Raw genomic sequence first — 17,792 nt, 5'->3', positions numbered from 1 at the left:
AAATTTGATAGGGTGATAGGTCTCGAAGATTATGGCGATGAAAATCGTACATCTAGATTAGCCACAACTGCAATGACCATAATGGTGCAAGGTATAGGTGGCGAACCTTGGTCCCACCCATTAGCGTATTTCTTTGTAAGAGGTTCTTGCAAAGGAGATGTCCTCAAAAAATATATTCTTGAAGCCATTACACAACTTCAAAATATAGGACTAGTTCCTTGCCATTTTGTTTGCGACCAGGGTACTAATTTTCAAAATTTTGCTAATTTGTTAGGTGTTTCAGCGTCACGGCCTTTTTTTAATGTTAATGGCAAGGAAATATGTTTTTTTACGATAGCCCCCATTTGATAAAATGCAGCCGGAACTGCTTACAAAATAATAAAAATAAAGTTTTCTTTAAAAATCGTCGCGTTAGTTGGTCCGATATAATCCATTTTTACAAAATGGACTCTAAGTCGAGTTATCGGTGCGCGCATAAATTAACCGATGCTCATATTTACCCCAATACCTTCCAAAAAATGAAGGTTAAATTCGCGTCTCAAGTGTTAAGTAATACGGTCGCTTCTGGTATGTTATCCCTTTACAGCTCCGGAGCCTTAAGCTCAAATAGTGTAAGCTTTATTAATACCGCGGAATTCGTTTCTTTTTTTAATAAGTTATTCGACATTTTTAATAGCAGTTTTGTTGAGGCTATTGTACCCACTAAAAAAGTTTTTGAAGGTTCCGAAGAGCAAAAACAGTTTTTAGATGAGGCAGAACAGGTTTTAAAAACAATCCGGGTCGTAGATGAGTTAGGAAACAACACAACAAATAATTTCAATTTTATAAAGGGGTGGATAATTAACATAAATAGTTTAATAGCCTAGACAGACGACATCGCTAATTTGCATTAGCGGCGATGATTTGCTTTAACTCGCGCATTAATTCATTTTAAAGCAAATTAGTAATGCACAAAAATTTCGTGCATTTAGCTGAATTTACCACATTTGTGCTGGCAATGCTGCCCAAAAATGCCCGATTTTTGCTATTGTGAATGTTAATTGATAGAAAGAAGAAGAAGAAAACGTCAACAAATGATAGAAAGGAAAGCGTTAGAGGTAAGAAGTTTTAAATTTCTTTTTCAATTATGTGCAAGTTTATTGACAAAATCAAATTTTAATATTTTAGAAGATGGCAGAAATTAAGCAGCGAGTGGTTTGGACTAGCACTGATGAATGTGTGTTAATTGACTTGTGGCGTGAGCGGGCCGATGATTTAAGACGTGCCAAGCGCAATTTGCATATATATGCCGATATATCTGTGCAAATGGCACATAAATTTACTCCGAAGGAAGTCCATATTAAAATTAGAAACTTATCACAAAGATACAGGTATACTATGCTATTATAAAACATTTTTAACATTATTAACCTTTGTGAAATTGTAGAGAAGAAAAGAAGAAAACTGGCCCATCGGGGGGCAGCCCATCGACGTGGAAATATTTTGATGCGGTGCATCAAATCATAGGGCTGACTGCAGCCAATAATGCAGAAATTTATGAATCATTAACTGTGGTAAGCTTAAATTTCATCTTTTTATTTCTTTATCGTATTAACTTAAAACAATTTTTTCTTTAGGACATATCGTCATCAACATTGCTGCCGTTACCGCCATCTGTACCTGCAGCATCACCAGTAACAATGTCCCCGGAGCCGTTGTCGCCAGTAATACCATCGACCAGCTCGCCATTGTTGTCGCCACTGGATACCTCGTCCACATCCATGAGCACTTCTAAAAAGAGAAATTATATGGGTGAATTGGTGAAAGTGGCAAAACAACAACATGAATTGCTTAAGGTAGTGGTGGAAGATGGAAGAGATTTAAAAGAAAGAATCATTAATTGTATTGAAGAACAAAATAGTTCTACAAAAGAATTTATAAGTATTTTTAAAAATTTGTTGGAAAAAATGTAAATATTATATTTATTTTGTATACTATTAGTAGTTATTTATTTTTATTATTATTAATATAAATGTAACTGAATTAAATGTTAATTTAAAAAGGAAATATTAAATATTTAAAATAAAATGAAATGAATTAAAATGTAATGTAATAAATTGAATTTATTAATAATAAAAATAAATTTAAAAAAAGGAAATTTGAAATGAAAAATAAAATAGCTACCGTGGTATGTAACATAATTTGTACCGTTTTGAAATCTCATTGCTATGGCATTCCTAACCGCTGTCGCAGTTTGGTCATTTTCTCCTAATCTTGTTGTGTGATTGGGTTGATGTCTTCTTTCATCTTCTGCTGCTTCTGGTATCCATGCGGGAAAAACTTCATCGTTCTCAATCTTTAGAAAATTATGCAAAATGCAACATGCTCTAATTATAATATTAACATTTTTAGGAGCAACTTGCAAGCCTCTTCCAACTTTACGGAAGCGCGCTTTAAGTTGACCAAAGGCATTTTCGATCACTCGGCGACATTTGGACAGTCGATAATTAAAGATAATTAAAGTGCTTTTCAACAGGCGATTGATTAACCCCATATGGATATGGTTTCATCATATGATGTGATAAACGAAAAGCTGAGTCGCCAATAAGAAGCACAGGTACATTGATGCCTTCAATTATTTCGCTATTTTCCTTAAAAATACGAGCGTGTTCATGAAATTTCTTAAGTGAACTCCTCTCAAATATGTACGAGTCATTATTTCTCCCAGTGGATCCTATGTTTATGTACGTGAACTTTGATCTGCAAGTTATAAGAAATGTAAACATATGTGTATGAGAATCAATACAGTCATAAATTTACCTCTGATCACAGCTTGCCAACAAAATGACTGAATACCAGCCTTTATAATTGTAATAGTCTATGGCTTCCACTTTTTTGGGTTGCACTTCGATGTGGCAGCCATCAACAGCACCAAAGCATTGTGGGAACCCCATCAGTTTGAAACCTTCTACAATTCTTCTTAATTCTTGCGGATGTGGGGGGTATGCATTAATGCAATCCGAAAGAGTACCACATACTTCATGACAAAAATCGATCACAATTTCTCCAACTGTGCTGCGCCCAACGCCAAACAAACTAGCAACAGTCCTATATTCCGCTGCCGAACCCAAAGAAAAGAGTGCTATAGCTACTCTTTTTTCAAGTGAGATACAGCGCCTCATGTTGCTATCCATTTTTCCAATACTCTTTACCTTTTCGCACACTTTTTTGAATGCCCTTCTATCTAGCCGAAAATTTTCTTTGAACCTTGAGTCATCCATGGTTGGGACATCGTGCTCCCAAAATATACCACCTCGATCCTTAAAATATGCAATTTTTGATTTCAATCCCAAATTGAAATAACTATTTACTTACGAATTTCCAAATATGTCGATGGTGCTCCTGAGCGAATACAAGTCCAGCATGTATGATTTCGTTAAAATCCACTATTGCTTTTAATTGCACTTCATTATCTTGTAATGTATTTAATAACAATTTAATTCTTTCATTAAATTTCTTTTTGTTTTCCAAAAATACCAAAATTGCCATTAATAACTCTTTTTTATCCATTTTTATTTCACGTTTGTAATAAATAAACAAATTTCTCAATCAGCTGTATAAAAGCACAAAATTTGTCGTCTGTCACTATAAAATTTCAATGCGCATTATCATTTCTTAATGCCAATTAATTTTGTTCGTCTGTCTAGGCTATAAGACGCTTGTGGCGATTGCTGCCACATTCAGGATTTCCCTACCTAAAGACAAGACGACTATGCCAGGACAGTTTAGAACATTTTTTTGGTCAGATTAGAAGTAGAGGAGGTACTAGAGTAACACCTTTCATGTTCTCTAGCCTATTTAGAAAGTCGTGGGGCCTACGTTACGTAAATATCGTAACCAAAGGAAACTGTGAGCTGCCTTTAGAACCCGAAGCTACAGTAATTTCAGAACATAGCAACAATGTTCTTCTTAATGTGTGCAATGATTCCTTTTTGAACGACCTTTCTTGGCAGGATTTTCAAGGCTTACCACGGCCCGAACACTCCATTGTTAGATCCATCACTTTAGATACTAATTTAGAAATCAATTTTTTAAAAGAAAACGCATTTAGTTACTTCTGCGGCTATCTATATTTGAAAATTTTCAAAATGCACACATGCCTCCTGCCCTTGCCTTATTTAGGAGATGAAATTCCTTCTGATGAATTCATCTTCCTGCACCAAAATCAAATCGATAAATGCAACTTAGTTAAGCCGCCTAATGAATTTGTTGCATTTATTAATAATTTAGAAACTAAATTTGTTGAGGAATTCGACAGAAATTGTCACAAGATAGGTGTAGGAGAAATTCTTTTTTCTAAATTAAAAGATGTTAGGCCCTTCTTATGTTGTAAAGACTGTGACCCAAATGTAGCAATTGCTCTTTTTATTAGAATTAGGATTTATTTTATAACTAAATTTTTAAATAGAGATCTTTCAGTCCCCAATTTTAAGAATAAAATTTTATGTGTTTCTAATTTGTAGTTTTCTTCTTTTTTAGGGGTTACAATAGTTTTTTTTTTAATACACAGAGGCTCTAAAGTCAGGTTTTAATTTTTAGATTAGGTGAGAGTTAGGGTATTAAATGTAGGCATTTGTATATATGTATATATTTATTTTATTATAAAAATTGTTATTGCATGCTGTGATATTGTTTTTGTCAATTTAATTTGTTATTTATGAATTTATTGTTATTGCATGCTATTGTTTTTATCAATTTTATTTTTTTATTCATGAATTAATTGTTATTCTTTTGTTTTTTCGTTTGATTTATGTAAATAAAATATTTTTATGGGTGATATAGGCCTACTGGGGAACCGAGCACCCAAAAATAACTTCGGTAACGCGCCCTTTTGCGTACCTCATAGGTGGTGTGGAAAATGCAAATTGGGTGTTTAATTTAGAATGCCCAAAAAATTCTCTTTTTTCAGATCTGGCAACAATGCGAAATGTTATAAAAAACGCAAATTTTGAGGCGCTCTCACACTGGAATAAGTTGGACATCCCCTTATCCCTGGTGACTGCGTTCATCGGCAGTAGCTTTGCAACTGAATCAACTGTCACAATATTAAATGAGAGGACGATAGATAAAAAGAAAAAAAATTGCGAGACCAAAAAGAAACAATGTTAGTCGAAACGACTAACATTGGTCAGCCAGGGTTAAAGCCGCTTTCGACAGCACGAAAAGGAGCTGCCTTTTCGCCGCGATGTCTGAGTTTGGTATCCCTGCAAAACTAATACGGCTAAGTTGACGTTGAGCACTACCAAAAGCTCCGCCATGATTGAGACCTCTCCTATCCGTTCGATACCAAACAAGGTTTCAGACAAGGTTCCTCACTATCGTGTGACTTCTTTAACTTGATGCGTGAAAAAATTATACGAGCCGCAGAGCTAAATAGAGAAGGTACAATCTTCGCCGATTGTACGCCGATTGATATTGATATCATCGGAAGAAACAACCGCGCCGTTTGTTCTGCTTTTTCCCGCATTGATAAGAACGCGAAGCGAATGGGTCTGGAGGTGAATGAGGGCAAGACGAAATATCTCCTGTCATCAAGCAAACAGTCGGCGCATTCGCGTTTTGGCTCCAACGACACTGTTGACAGTCATAACTTCGAAGTCGTAGATAATTTCGTATACCTGGGAACCAGTATCAACAACACGAACAATGTCAGCCTCGAAATCCAGCGCAGAATCACTCTTGCCAACAGATGCTACTTTGGACTGAGTAGGCAATTCCAAAGCGTTGGAACGTATCTTAAGTATAATGCGCTGTTTACAAGGTTTACATTTTTTTATACAATTCTTTGGTAGATTGCGTAATATCTCTCCGCTTATTAAATCAAACCCAGGAGCTTGTTTGAGCCTTGCGTTCCTGATAAGACTTTTAATTTCTTTACAAGTAACCTTGCAGCTTTCCAGAGCGAATAATCGGTAGTTTTATCAACAGCGAGTTTGGACAAATACGTTTTGAAGGAATTGGAATGTATTTTGGGAATTGGTTCCACTTAGATTCACGCGAATATTCGGTGTACTGTTCCACGCAGCATTTTGAATTACTTTTGTGAACATTCAACTTCATAATCTAAGTCAACATCTGTCGATATGCGCTTCAGCTTAAATCGAATTTAATCAGTATAGTCTTAAATTTATACGAATCAGTATGTTTATTAGATAAAGAACACGTGCCGGACGAAATTACTGGTTTTTCACATAAAGTTAGCATCGTAACACTGGTGAATGATCAGAGCATAAATCTGAGCTATCTTCAATACGTAAATATAAATTCAATACGTAAGATACTTTGTTGATGACAAAAAAGTCAAGTATATCTGGTAATTTCCTACTATCTGCAGTCCAATAAGTGGGTCTCCCTGTCAAATTGACATTGCATCCAATAACTTGTATAGCTTTCAGTAGTCCTCGACCTTTGGTTGTAGTAAAACGTGATCCCCAATGAGTGTGTTTTGCATTAAAGTCACCATCCATGATGTATCTTCCGTCACTTTTTTTTTAATAAACTCCTATAAGTATCAGTTTTGATATTATGCCTGGGCGGACTATATAGAGCAATTAAGTATAATGACTGACTGTGCATTTTTACTGAAATTTATGTAGCTTGAATTTCTTCAGTCTTAATATGGGCTTCTTCGAAATGTTTAATAATACTTTTGTTTAAAACCGCGCTTCCTCCTCGTGCTGAGTTTGCTGGGTGCGCAGTGTGTTATTAGTAATAATTTTTGAATTTTAAAAATGAATGGTTCGTAAAATGTTTTTCGGACAACAAACATTCATCAATATTTATGTCGTTTAGAATAACTTCCAATTCATTTTTACTTTTGAAAAGACCATTGGCGTTCCATAGCATTATTTTCAAAGATTTACTGTTCATCAATAAATTGTATATGGTATTCAAGAGCGCTGAGCCGCTCATTTATGGACTTAAATAATTTTTCTTGTTCGTTTAGTTTATCCAGAATGTATTTGTCTGACCTTGCTTAGCCATTTGCGCAAATGTTAGTTTAAAAGTTGATGGGAGGGGTCTTACTTCCTTCCTTCCTTTGTCCGCAACGGGGTTTTTCGCCTGAGCATTGACATTCTCCTAACTGTATTACCATTCTAGGAATTAATTTAGAGGCTTTGATAGGCTCAACCTTGATAACGATATTAAGAATGCTCTTGATCTGACAAACTTTCTTAATGTCCTCGGTAGCATCGAATACTACTTAAAACATATCTAGCGGTTCTTTAACTTAAGTTTGTTAATTGCATTTAACACATTAAAGCCTTGATCTTTAAGGTCGTTCAAGATGGATTGAGTAACACATTACCTTTATTGGCCTGTTATGTTTGCTCTCGTAGCTAAACCAAGGTATTCTTTATGCTTTATTAAAAATTTGTTTTTTGTTACAGCGGTAATATTCGAATGTAATTTATTAAAATCTTTAACATCGTTTATTATAATTGGTGGTGGTCGATGAATTTTGGTATCATTAATGGCCGCATTTTCATTATTTTTATTTTCCAAAGGGCTACTAATTGTTGGGGAACTATCAGCTTTACGTTTTTTTGAAGAGCGCTTCTTTTTGAGTATCCACTCAGTTTCTTTCATCTTTCATCAGTTCATCTTCATCCGTATTCTATACTTCATCAACATTTACATTTGATGGTTTTGGCGCTGTACTAGCAGGCTCGCTTATACTGGCTTTCAGTTCTACGTTTTCTTTTTTGAATGCTATATTATCTTTGTGTAATTGATTACACATCGCTTTTGTAACTCTTTAATTGTATTTACTCTAAACGTGCTTAGACTATTTCTCGGCGTCACCTCATGTTGAGGTTCAGCAATTTTTTTGTTTTTAGCGATTTCCCTACTGGGTGTTAGCAACCTGTCATTTGGTCGGTAATGCAGTTGGGAATAAAACGTTTTATTCTGTATTTATTAAACCTGTATGGCAGCTTTGATCACAGCTGGTAATTGTAAGAAGAGAACAGCTGATTGTACAGCTGATTTAGTACGGCTCTCCCCAACCACAATAACGCTTTGTGTTTTTTTTCTCCCATCTCCTTTCTCTTTATACAAATTGTTTTTATAAACTTTCGGTTCACTAACAAAACGTTTAAGGAATTCAGTTTTCTTTTTTTACAAGATTCCGCAAACCACAAAAGTGAAGACACATTCAATCCACGCCAGGACTCTGTGTCTTTATTTAATGCACAAAAAAATTCGGTTTCGCATTCAGTTTAACAATGTAATTTAGACTTTTCCACGGCACCGAAAATTGCACTTGCGTTCACTTCAACTGTTCATTGTTGTTGTATAGTCTTATATGACGAAAGGCCTTCTAACGTCGGTTAACCTTTTGTTTTCGTTGAAGGAAATGAGTATATTCGCAACAGGTACTGTAACTAAAAATCGAATAAGCAATTGTCCGCTTCTTTCGGATGTTGAACTAAAAAAAAGGCGAAGGTGCTGTTTTGATGTGAAATCAGTAATAATGGGGTATGTGTAAAATGGTTTGACAATAAATGAGTGTTACTTAAGGCGTGTTTTATTTGACCAGCAAATCAAGCTATTAGCTTATTTTTTATGGAAGACTTATCCAAAATATAATATAATCGAGCGAAGACCATCAACCTGTTGGGACATGTCAACGTTGGAGTCTAAAAGAAAAGGCTTATATTGATGTTGAAAGTTCTGCGATTGTTGCTTCTTATAATTAGGGTATGGTAGGAATATATTTGGCAGACATGCTCATGGAGATGTATAAAGTCAATCATCCAATCATGAAATCTTTTATTGTGCCTACAAACATGCATAGCAGCTGTATAGAAAGCATTTAAATTCGGTAAACCCGACGCACAATCATATTCCGCCTATAAAATTGCAAATGGAAGTTGCTCATGATCTTTACAATGCGCCACTACTTTCTTCGAAAAAAAAGAGATGTCGACCATCAAATTTAGAAAGGGAAAGGGAAAGTATTAACAACAGCCAAGGACTAATTATAAAATTTAACATATATATACACGTTAATAAAGACTTATTCTTTATCTTATACTTGTATTTATGGTGTTTAGAATAATGTTTTAAATCTACGATGGATTGGTCTTTTTGGCGTTCTGGAAAAATCATCTGAAACAAATATTCAAGCAATGTTATAATAAGTTTATTATATATACATACATACATATACAGTAAACGGGACACTTATTTGCAGTGACTTTAAATCGATGTAGTATTAACAAATCAAACTCTCATATACAAGAAAGTAGGTATATACAGTGGAACTTCCATAACTCGAACTTCTATAAGTCGAAGATCTCCATAACTCGAACACTTGAATTGGCGATAGCGTTTCGAATTTCATAGAAATTTCCTTCCCTAACTCGAATTTCTACAACTCGAACTCTTTCATACAAATTTCCTTCCATAAATCGAACTTTTTGGTCAGGGCATGATACAAAATTTAAAATTTTACTATCGAACAGAATTAAAAAAAAAATCCCTCTATATCGTACGGAGGCGAATAAAAAATATGATATCATCCTTATGGATTGCATAAATCATGTAACAAAAACATGGGATACAGACGTCAAGCTGAATCCGGACGCCCGAAGAGGGCTACTGTCAAGGACCACCATATTAAGCGCTGAAGACATTAGAATCGAAGTTCGGAAACTCAATGAAACCGAAATCAGAACACGTATTGTACTACGGCGCCTCCAAAGCCGGACTAGCTGACCGTTGGCCATCCAAAAAACCACTTTTATCGGTAAAAATGCGACAAAAACGCATCCAGTGGGCTAAATTGCACAAAATTTGGACCATTGAGTATTGGAGAAAAGTCATATTTTCAGATGAATCCAAAATTAACCGCTTCGGTTCTAACGATATGTCGCACGTTCACAGAAATGTTGGTGAACGTTTCAATAATTCATGTGTCAGAAGTAACGTTAGGCAGGGGGACCCTAATGATCTGGGAGTGTTTTTCGTATTATGGTGCTGGAAAGTTGCCCTTAATTAAATACCAACAGCTCTTACTGGAGAACATGGCCCCTTCAATCGAAGATCACTTTTCCTATATGGACAACGTATATGGCTGTGAAAAACAAAAGTTTCTCTGTACAAAAAAAAATTTACAACAACAATTCAAGTAAACATTTTGATATTTGATGTAAAATTGCCGCATTTATTTAGGAATGGCACATCGACGTTAACGCTGAGCCGTAAAAAAAGTGCCGCTCAACGCTTTTATTTAGGGAAGGCAGTAAATGTTAATGTTTTCATCACAATAAAATAATGTTATGCAACTAATATAATTACAGTCCGCAGATGCTTTTCCGATGATATGGAGAATTTGGACGAAGTTTTCGATGGAGTTTAGACGGACGCAAATTTTTAAAACAGTATAAGTGGTGGTTCTTTGCAAACAAAATCTAATAAAAAATCATTAAAAAGGCTATATAATATTTGTCCTAATTGTACGGCATGCAAAAAAAAAATACATTTAACCTCGTTACTACTTATTACTACTCATTACCAATAAGCTACATGTTAAAATTCTTTTTACCTTCTTTTGATTCTACTGGTTCTTTAAAATATGATTTTAGGACGAATAAAACAACGCCTATAAAACATCGTAGTCAACTAGTTCACCGATTACTTTTATTGCTAAAACATAAATATCCTTATAATTAAGTATACCAAATTTATAAACTTTCTTGATATTTAAGTCTTTTTGTTCTAAATATCTATTTTTAATTTTCTGCACAATTTCATCCGCTTTTCCAATTTATTTTATTTTTTTTTCAAAAGTTGCATATCATTTTCTAACTAATATAATTTAATAAAAGCATGAATTTTAATAGAAACTGTGAAACCATACGCAAATACGCAAATTCTAAAACTTTTCACTACCTGATTTACTCCTACTTTCAGTCCTCATCCTCTTCTTGACTGGCGTTGACATCGCTTACGCGGTTATAGCCGAGTCCACAACGGCGCGCCACGCATCTCTCCTTTTGGCAGTTTGGCGCCAATTGGTAATACCACTAGAAGACAGGTCCTTCCATCGGAGTGGAGACCTCCCCCTTACTCGGCTTCCACCAGCGGGTACTGCATCGAACACTTTCAGAGCTGGAGCACTTTCGTTCATTCGAACAACATGAGCTAGCCAACGGATGTCTGTTATCTTCCCAGAGGATATTTGGTCTAAGACCGGAAGTCGTAAGCTGCTTGAGCCACGTAAAAAAGAATCGTTCCTGGCCACTTCCAAGTGAATGGCAGTCAGAAACTTTCCTCACTTACGTGAACTTCTACATATGGCTCCATCCTCCTCCTTTCAGTCCATGTGGTTATAAATACCTAACCTCATCACAAAATTATGGAAAAAAATCTTCTAGATTATCTTTTCCTTGAAAACAAACATTTAAAAACAAACTAACTTTTGGATAATTGACATACATATGTTCCCATTATGGGTCAATATCAAATTTTGGACGATTTCGTAGTTGTTGAGCATTCACTCACACATTGAATATCAATATATTCTAAAAAATTAAAACCTTCTGATTGAAAATGGGTTTGATACGAAAACTCTTCTCCTGATAGATCATCTATTTGTACATTGTAAAGTTTTTGCGTATAAGGATAAATTAATACTGTCAAAGTATTATCGTCATTATTATCGTTTTCATCTACGTAGTCTTCGCGTATTTTTCGACTTCGCCCACAGACCTTCAACAGACAGCCCCTTTGCTGGTACTTTGAACGTCGTCTAAATCGGAAAGGATTTGGCTATATGAAACCATAGTGAAATTATTATTCGGTATGATCCTTTTGCGGTGGAGGGCGCTTCAAGACTATTTTAGCGTTTTTAAAGTGCAAGTGGCTGCGTTAAAGGTAGCAGCAGATGCTTGCTTCGAAGTGTAGCGTCCTTCAGATTAATGACAATTCAGGAAATTGTACACATGTCAGTCTTATCGACAGGAGAATGGATACAAGAAGGAGCATTACCTATCCTATTGTGATTTTCTACTGGACAATTGGGCTTCAGCTGAGCTGCACAAGCGCTAGTCAGTATCAAGATCCTTCTGACCCAAGGAAAATCTCGACATTTTACGAATTCTCGACATCTTGGGAGCTCTTAGTACTCAGTTTTTTTTATACTTTCGCAACAAAGTTGCTAGAGAGTATTATAGTTTTGTTCACATAACGGTTGTTTGTAACACCCACAACTAAACGAGTTAGATATAGGGTTATATATACCAAAGTGATCAGGGTGAAGAGTGGAGTTCAAATCCGAATGTCTGTCTGTCTGTCCGTCCGTCCGTCGGTCCGTCCGTCTGTGCAAGCTGTAACTTGAGTAAAATTAAGATATCTTGATGAAACTTGGCACAATTATTTCTTGGCACCATAGGAAAGTTGCTTTCGAAAATGAGCAAAATCGGACCACTGCCACGCCCACAAAATGGCGAAAACCGAAAACACATAAAGTGCCATAACTAAGCCATAAATAAAGCTATGGAAATAAAATTTAGTATGAAGGATCGCACTATGAAGGGGCATATTTGGATGTAATCTTTTTGGGGAGGTGGGCGTGGCCCCGCCCTCAAATAGGTTTTTTGTACATATCTCGCAAACCAATAGAGCTATATAAACCAAACTTTCTGCAGTCGTTTTCTTTAGCCACTACTTAATACAGTCCAAAAACAAGTAAGGAAGGGCTAAGTTCGGGTGTAACCGAACATTTTATACTCTCGCAATTTATTTATTTAACTTAATTAATATTATATAATACACAATTTGACCCACATATTCGTCATATATATTATATAAAGTCCATTGAAAGTTGAAAACCCTAATATTAGGTTAGAAGCACCGAGGTCCTCATGTTCGATATATGGGGCCTTGAAAACATATGGTCCGATTTTGGCGATTTTTAGAATGGGGCTGCCATACTATAAACGTAGTATTTGTGCAAAGTTCTGCACCGATATCTTCACTAGTATATTGTAAAGTAAACAATTCAGATCGTCTTCAAAGTTCTGGAAGTAGGCGTGGTTGTAAAGTGATTTGGCCAATTTTCACAACATATTATTGGGAGGTAAGGAAACTATTACAAACCAAGTTTCATTGAAATCGGTCGAGTAGTTCCTGAGATATGGTTTTTGACCCATAAGTGGGCGACGCCACGCCCATTTTCCATTTTGTAAAAAAATCTCAGTGCAGGTCCCATCTGCCATTTCTTATGTGAAATTTAGTGTTTCTGACGTTTTTCGTTAGTGAGTTAACCAACTTTTAGTAATTTTCAAATTAACATTTATATGGGAGGTGGGCGTGGTTATTATCCGATTTTAACTATTTTCATGGTGTGTGGTGGGGTACGTAAGAGAATCGACTGCAGAAAGTTTGGTTTATATAGCTTCATTGGTTTGCGAGATATATACAAATAACCGATTTGGGGGCGGGGCCACGCCCACTTCCCCAAAAAAAATTACATCCAAATATGCCCCTTCCTAGTACGATCATTTATTCCAAATTTTACTGTTATAACTTTATTTACGGCTTAGTTATGACACTTTATGTGTTTTTGGTTTTCGCAAATTTGAGGGCGTGGCAGTGGACCGATTTTGCTCATTTTCGAAAGCAACCCTCTCATGGTCCCAAGGAATATGTGTTCCAAGTTTCATTAAGATTCTCAATTTTTACTCAAGTTACAGCTTGCACGGACGGACGGACGGACAGCCATCCGGATTTCAACTCCACTCGTCATCCTGATCATTTATATATATATAACCCCAAATCTAACTCTTTGATTTCTTGGTGACACAAACAACCGTTATGTGAACAAAACTATAATACTCTGTGCAACAGGTTGCGAGAGTATAATGAAAGAAATCGGATAATAACCACGCCCATCTCCCATACAAAGGTTAGGTTGAAAATTACTAAAAGTGGGTTAACTCTCTAACGAAAAACGTCAGAAACACTAAATTTCACATAAGAAATGGCAGATGGGACCTGCACTGAGATTTTTTTACAAAATGGAAAATGGGCGTGGCGTCGCCCACTTATGGGTCAAAAATCATATCTCACGAACTACTCGTCCGATTTCAATGAAACTTGGTTTGTAATAGTTTCCTTACATCCCAATGATATGTTGTGAAAATAGGCCAAATCGCTTTACAACCACGCCTACTTCCTATATACCAGAACTTTGAAGACGATCTGAATCGTTAACATTACAATATATAAAGTAAGCACTAGTGAAGATATCGGTGCAGAACTTTGCACAAATACTATGTTTATAGTGAGTCAGCCCCATTCTAAAAATCGCCGAAATCGGACCATAGGTTTTCAAGGCCCCATATATCGAACACGAGGACCTCAGTGCTTCTAACCTAATATTATGGTTTCCAACTTTCAATGGACTTTATACAATATATATGGCGAATATGTGGGTCAAATTGTGTATTATATAATATAAATAAAGTTAAATAAATAAATTGCGAGAGTATAAAATGTTCGGTTACACCCTAACTTAGCGCTTCCTTACTTGTTTTTCAATATTTCCTTATTTGTTGAATCTGCTTGTTTTTAAGCCTAACAACAAGTTATAAAATCTTAAATCAATTTTAAAATTAGACAAGCTCAACCATGTGATTGAGCTGTATTGGTGAAACGTTGCTCTTTAGTACGCAGGCATATCCCTTCTTTTTAGGCGTGTTTGATCGCAGGAATGTACTAAAGCATTAGCCAATGGGTTTGGGTGATTAGATATATATTTCAATCTGCTGTCCTCTACTTATTTCTTTACCATAGGGATACCAAGATCTTTATGGATATTTTCATTGCGCATGTACCATGGTGAGCACGTGATTGATCTAAGCATTTTCGATTGGAACCTTTGTATTATATCAATATTAGTTGCACAGGTCGTACCCCACAGTTGAATGCCATACATCCAAATCGGCTTTATGACCGCATTGTATAAAAGCACTTTGTTGTCTAAGCTAAATTTAGAGTTTTTATTTAAAAGCCAATTTAAATTTGCAGCTCTTATCTTCATGCACGTTATTTTACTAGATATGTATATGTTTTCTCCACGTAAGTCTTCTATATAGGTGAATACCAAGATAGGTAACTTCATTCGCTAGAGGCACTAGAATGTTGTTCATTTTTACTGCCGGGCACATTTTTGGTTTTAGGGAAAATGTAACATGCTTGCACTTTTGTTCATTAACATTTATACGCCAGTTTGCTAGCCATTCTTCGACAGAACTTAACTGTTTCGATAATAGTCTTGAAGCTATAATGGGGCATTTGTTACGACTCACTAAAGTTGTGTCATCCGCAAAAGTTGATGTCAAAACATTATTAGCAGTTGGAAGATCAGATGTATATAAGATGTATAGAGTTGGGCCTAAAACACTGCCCTGTGGTACTCCAGCCCTTATTGAACGTTCATCAGATATAAAATCACCTACTTTTACTGCAAATTTTTTATTTTTTAAATAGGACTCCAAGGTTTTATGCAATTGGAAAGGTAAACTTTTTTTAATCTTATACAAAAGTCCTTCATGCCACACTTTATCAAACGCCTGAGCCACATTTAGAAATATAGCAGAACAGTAATCAGTAATATTTTTTTTTCTTAGTTGAAGGGATTATTGTCCCTTTAAAAATTGGAACCGGGTGCTAGCTGCAGAAGCTTCCTGGAAGAAGATGAGGTGGAAACATGTCAACACTTCCATATGGAATGATAATTTATGCTTTACAACAGTCGCGTAATTGGCTTTATAAACGGAATATTCATATTTAGCCCCAATACGAATTATCAAAAAACCAAACCAAAAATATTTGTGACAGAATATCGAATAAAAGTTTTCATTCACACGAAATTCATGATACAAAATAAAAATTCATGTGAATGTTTTATTCACACGAAGTTTACAATAAGGCTTAAAATAAACTCTATAAAACCCTATTTGAACTTGAACTAATTTCTTTTTTTTTGTTATTATTCGTTAAGCTTCGCAGAATGTATAAATTTATCGTTTGGCTCTATTTTAAAAGGAAGAAAGCGGAATTGAGTTCAGTAATATCTGTACAATATTCATAGACGATGTCATTATTATTAGTTCATAGAATATTATGATTACAAAAAAATCGAAATGAAGTAAAATAATCATCGATTGAGTATATTTATTTTATCGGACATCACTGTATATAGCATAGAAGTAGCTGTTGAATATTATTATCCACTTATAAGTTTTATAATATTGTTTACATTTTGAAGTTAGTATTTCGTCCAGTTTACAGGAATGCTTTATCGAATGTTGATATGTATCGCTTAATTTTGACTACTTTCTAGAAAATTAATTGTGACCTTTGCAGTGTGAGTAAAAATGGTACTGAGTAGTTTCCGACCGATTAACAATTTTTGGAAGTAGATTTTAAAAATAATGATGTATTGTTGTACCACACATTTGTTTGAATTTAATAATAATTAATTAATTAATATTCCATATTAAATAACTTAGCTTTATAAAATTTACAGTATATATAAACATTTTTTGGCGTGTCCTCCAAGCATGTTGGTACGCTAGCAGTATAGCATTCCTTTTTCCTTTATGGACAAATAGAGCGTAGAGGCCATATTCTTAAATAGTAGGTCCAGAGAAAGGAAATCCATTTTTCTTTCAATAGATGATTTTAACAATGTATATCTCGTTATACTCTCGCAACAAAGTTGCTAAAGAGAGTATTATAGTTTTGTTCACATAACGGTTGTTTGTAACACCCAAAACTAAACAAGTTAGATATAGGGTTATATATACCAAAGTGATCAGTGTCCCCGCCCTCTACTAAGGTTTTTGTACATATCTCGCAAACCAATAGAGCTATATAAACCAAACTTTCTGCAGTCGTTTGTTTTAGCTACTACTTAATACAGTCCAAAGAAATCGGATAATAACAACGCTCACCTCCCATACAAAGGTTAGGTTGAAAATTAATAAAAGTGGGTTAACTCACTAACGAAAAAAAAATTTACACTAAATTTCACATAAGGAATGGCAGATGGAAGCTGCACTCAGATTTTTTTACAAAATGGAAATTGGCGGGGCGTCGCCCACTTATGGGTCAAAAACCATATCTCAGGAACTACTCGACCGATTTCAATGAAACTTGGTTTATAATAGTTTCCTTTCATCATGATATTTTGTGAAAATAGGCCAAATCGATTCACAACCACGCCTACTTCCTTTATACCAGAACTTTGAATACGATCTGAATCGTTTACTTTACAACATATAAAGTAAGCAGTAGTGAAGATATCGGTGCAGAACTTTGCACAAATACTATGTTTATAGTGTAGCAGCCCATTCTAAAAATCGCCGAAATCGGACCATAGGTTTTTAAGGCCCCATATTATGGTTTCCAACTTTCAATGGACTTTATACAATATATATGGCGAATATGTGGGTCATATTGTGTATTATATAATATAAATAAAGTTAAATAAATAAATTGCGAGATGAAAAAAAAAATTGAAAAGGTTCGGTTACACCCGAACTTAGCCCTTCCTTACTTGTTTTGAATAAGTTCAATCGGTATTTTTGATGAGGAGTTTACCAAAGGCTTCATGGACCATATTTCCATCTGCAGTCGCTGTTGAATCGCAATAAAATCGATACATTTCAGAATCGGATCGTTACTGTTGATGAAAAATGTTTCAGTTTTGAACAATATGGGAAGGCTTGTATTCC

At 35.2% G+C, this 17,792-nt stretch overlaps 1 protein-coding gene and 2 long non-coding RNA genes across 3 annotated transcripts; 2 read left to right on the top strand and 1 right to left on the bottom strand.

The window, feature by feature from the left end:
- Positions 1 to 852: 852 nt before the first annotated feature.
- Positions 853 to 2,198, top strand: LOC128919981 (uncharacterized). The gene is made up of 4 exons (XM_054225996.1): positions 853 to 1,097; positions 1,168 to 1,370; positions 1,427 to 1,553; positions 1,617 to 2,198. Exons 1-4 carry the CDS (start codon positions 1,074 to 1,076, stop codon positions 1,950 to 1,952), a joined length of 690 nt encoding a protein of 229 aa, XP_054081971.1. The 5' UTR covers positions 853 to 1,073; the 3' UTR covers positions 1,953 to 2,198.
- LOC128919983 (uncharacterized) lies at positions 1,226 to 3,594 on the bottom strand. The gene is made up of 3 exons (XR_008470093.1): positions 2,800 to 3,594; positions 2,188 to 2,739; positions 1,226 to 1,770 (listed from the first exon to the last, which is right to left on the bottom strand). It is a non-coding gene; the product is annotated as an uncharacterized LOC128919983 (long non-coding RNA).
- A 3,767-nt stretch (positions 3,595 to 7,361) lies between these two features.
- On the top strand, positions 7,362 to 8,783 carry LOC114804937 (uncharacterized). Its single transcript, XR_003753042.2, has 2 exons — positions 7,362 to 8,520; positions 8,582 to 8,783. It is a non-coding gene; the product is annotated as an uncharacterized LOC114804937 (long non-coding RNA).
- The last annotated feature ends 9,009 nt before the right edge of the window (positions 8,784 to 17,792 follow it).

Source organism: Zeugodacus cucurbitae, chromosome 2 (assembly GCF_028554725.1).
Source record: "Zeugodacus cucurbitae isolate PBARC_wt_2022May chromosome 2, idZeuCucr1.2, whole genome shotgun sequence".
NCBI classification, from domain to species: Eukaryota; Metazoa; Arthropoda; class Insecta; order Diptera; family Tephritidae; genus Zeugodacus; species Zeugodacus cucurbitae.
The sequence above is the reverse complement of the archived record's forward strand: the minus strand, read 5'-3'. Positions and strand labels throughout refer to the sequence as shown.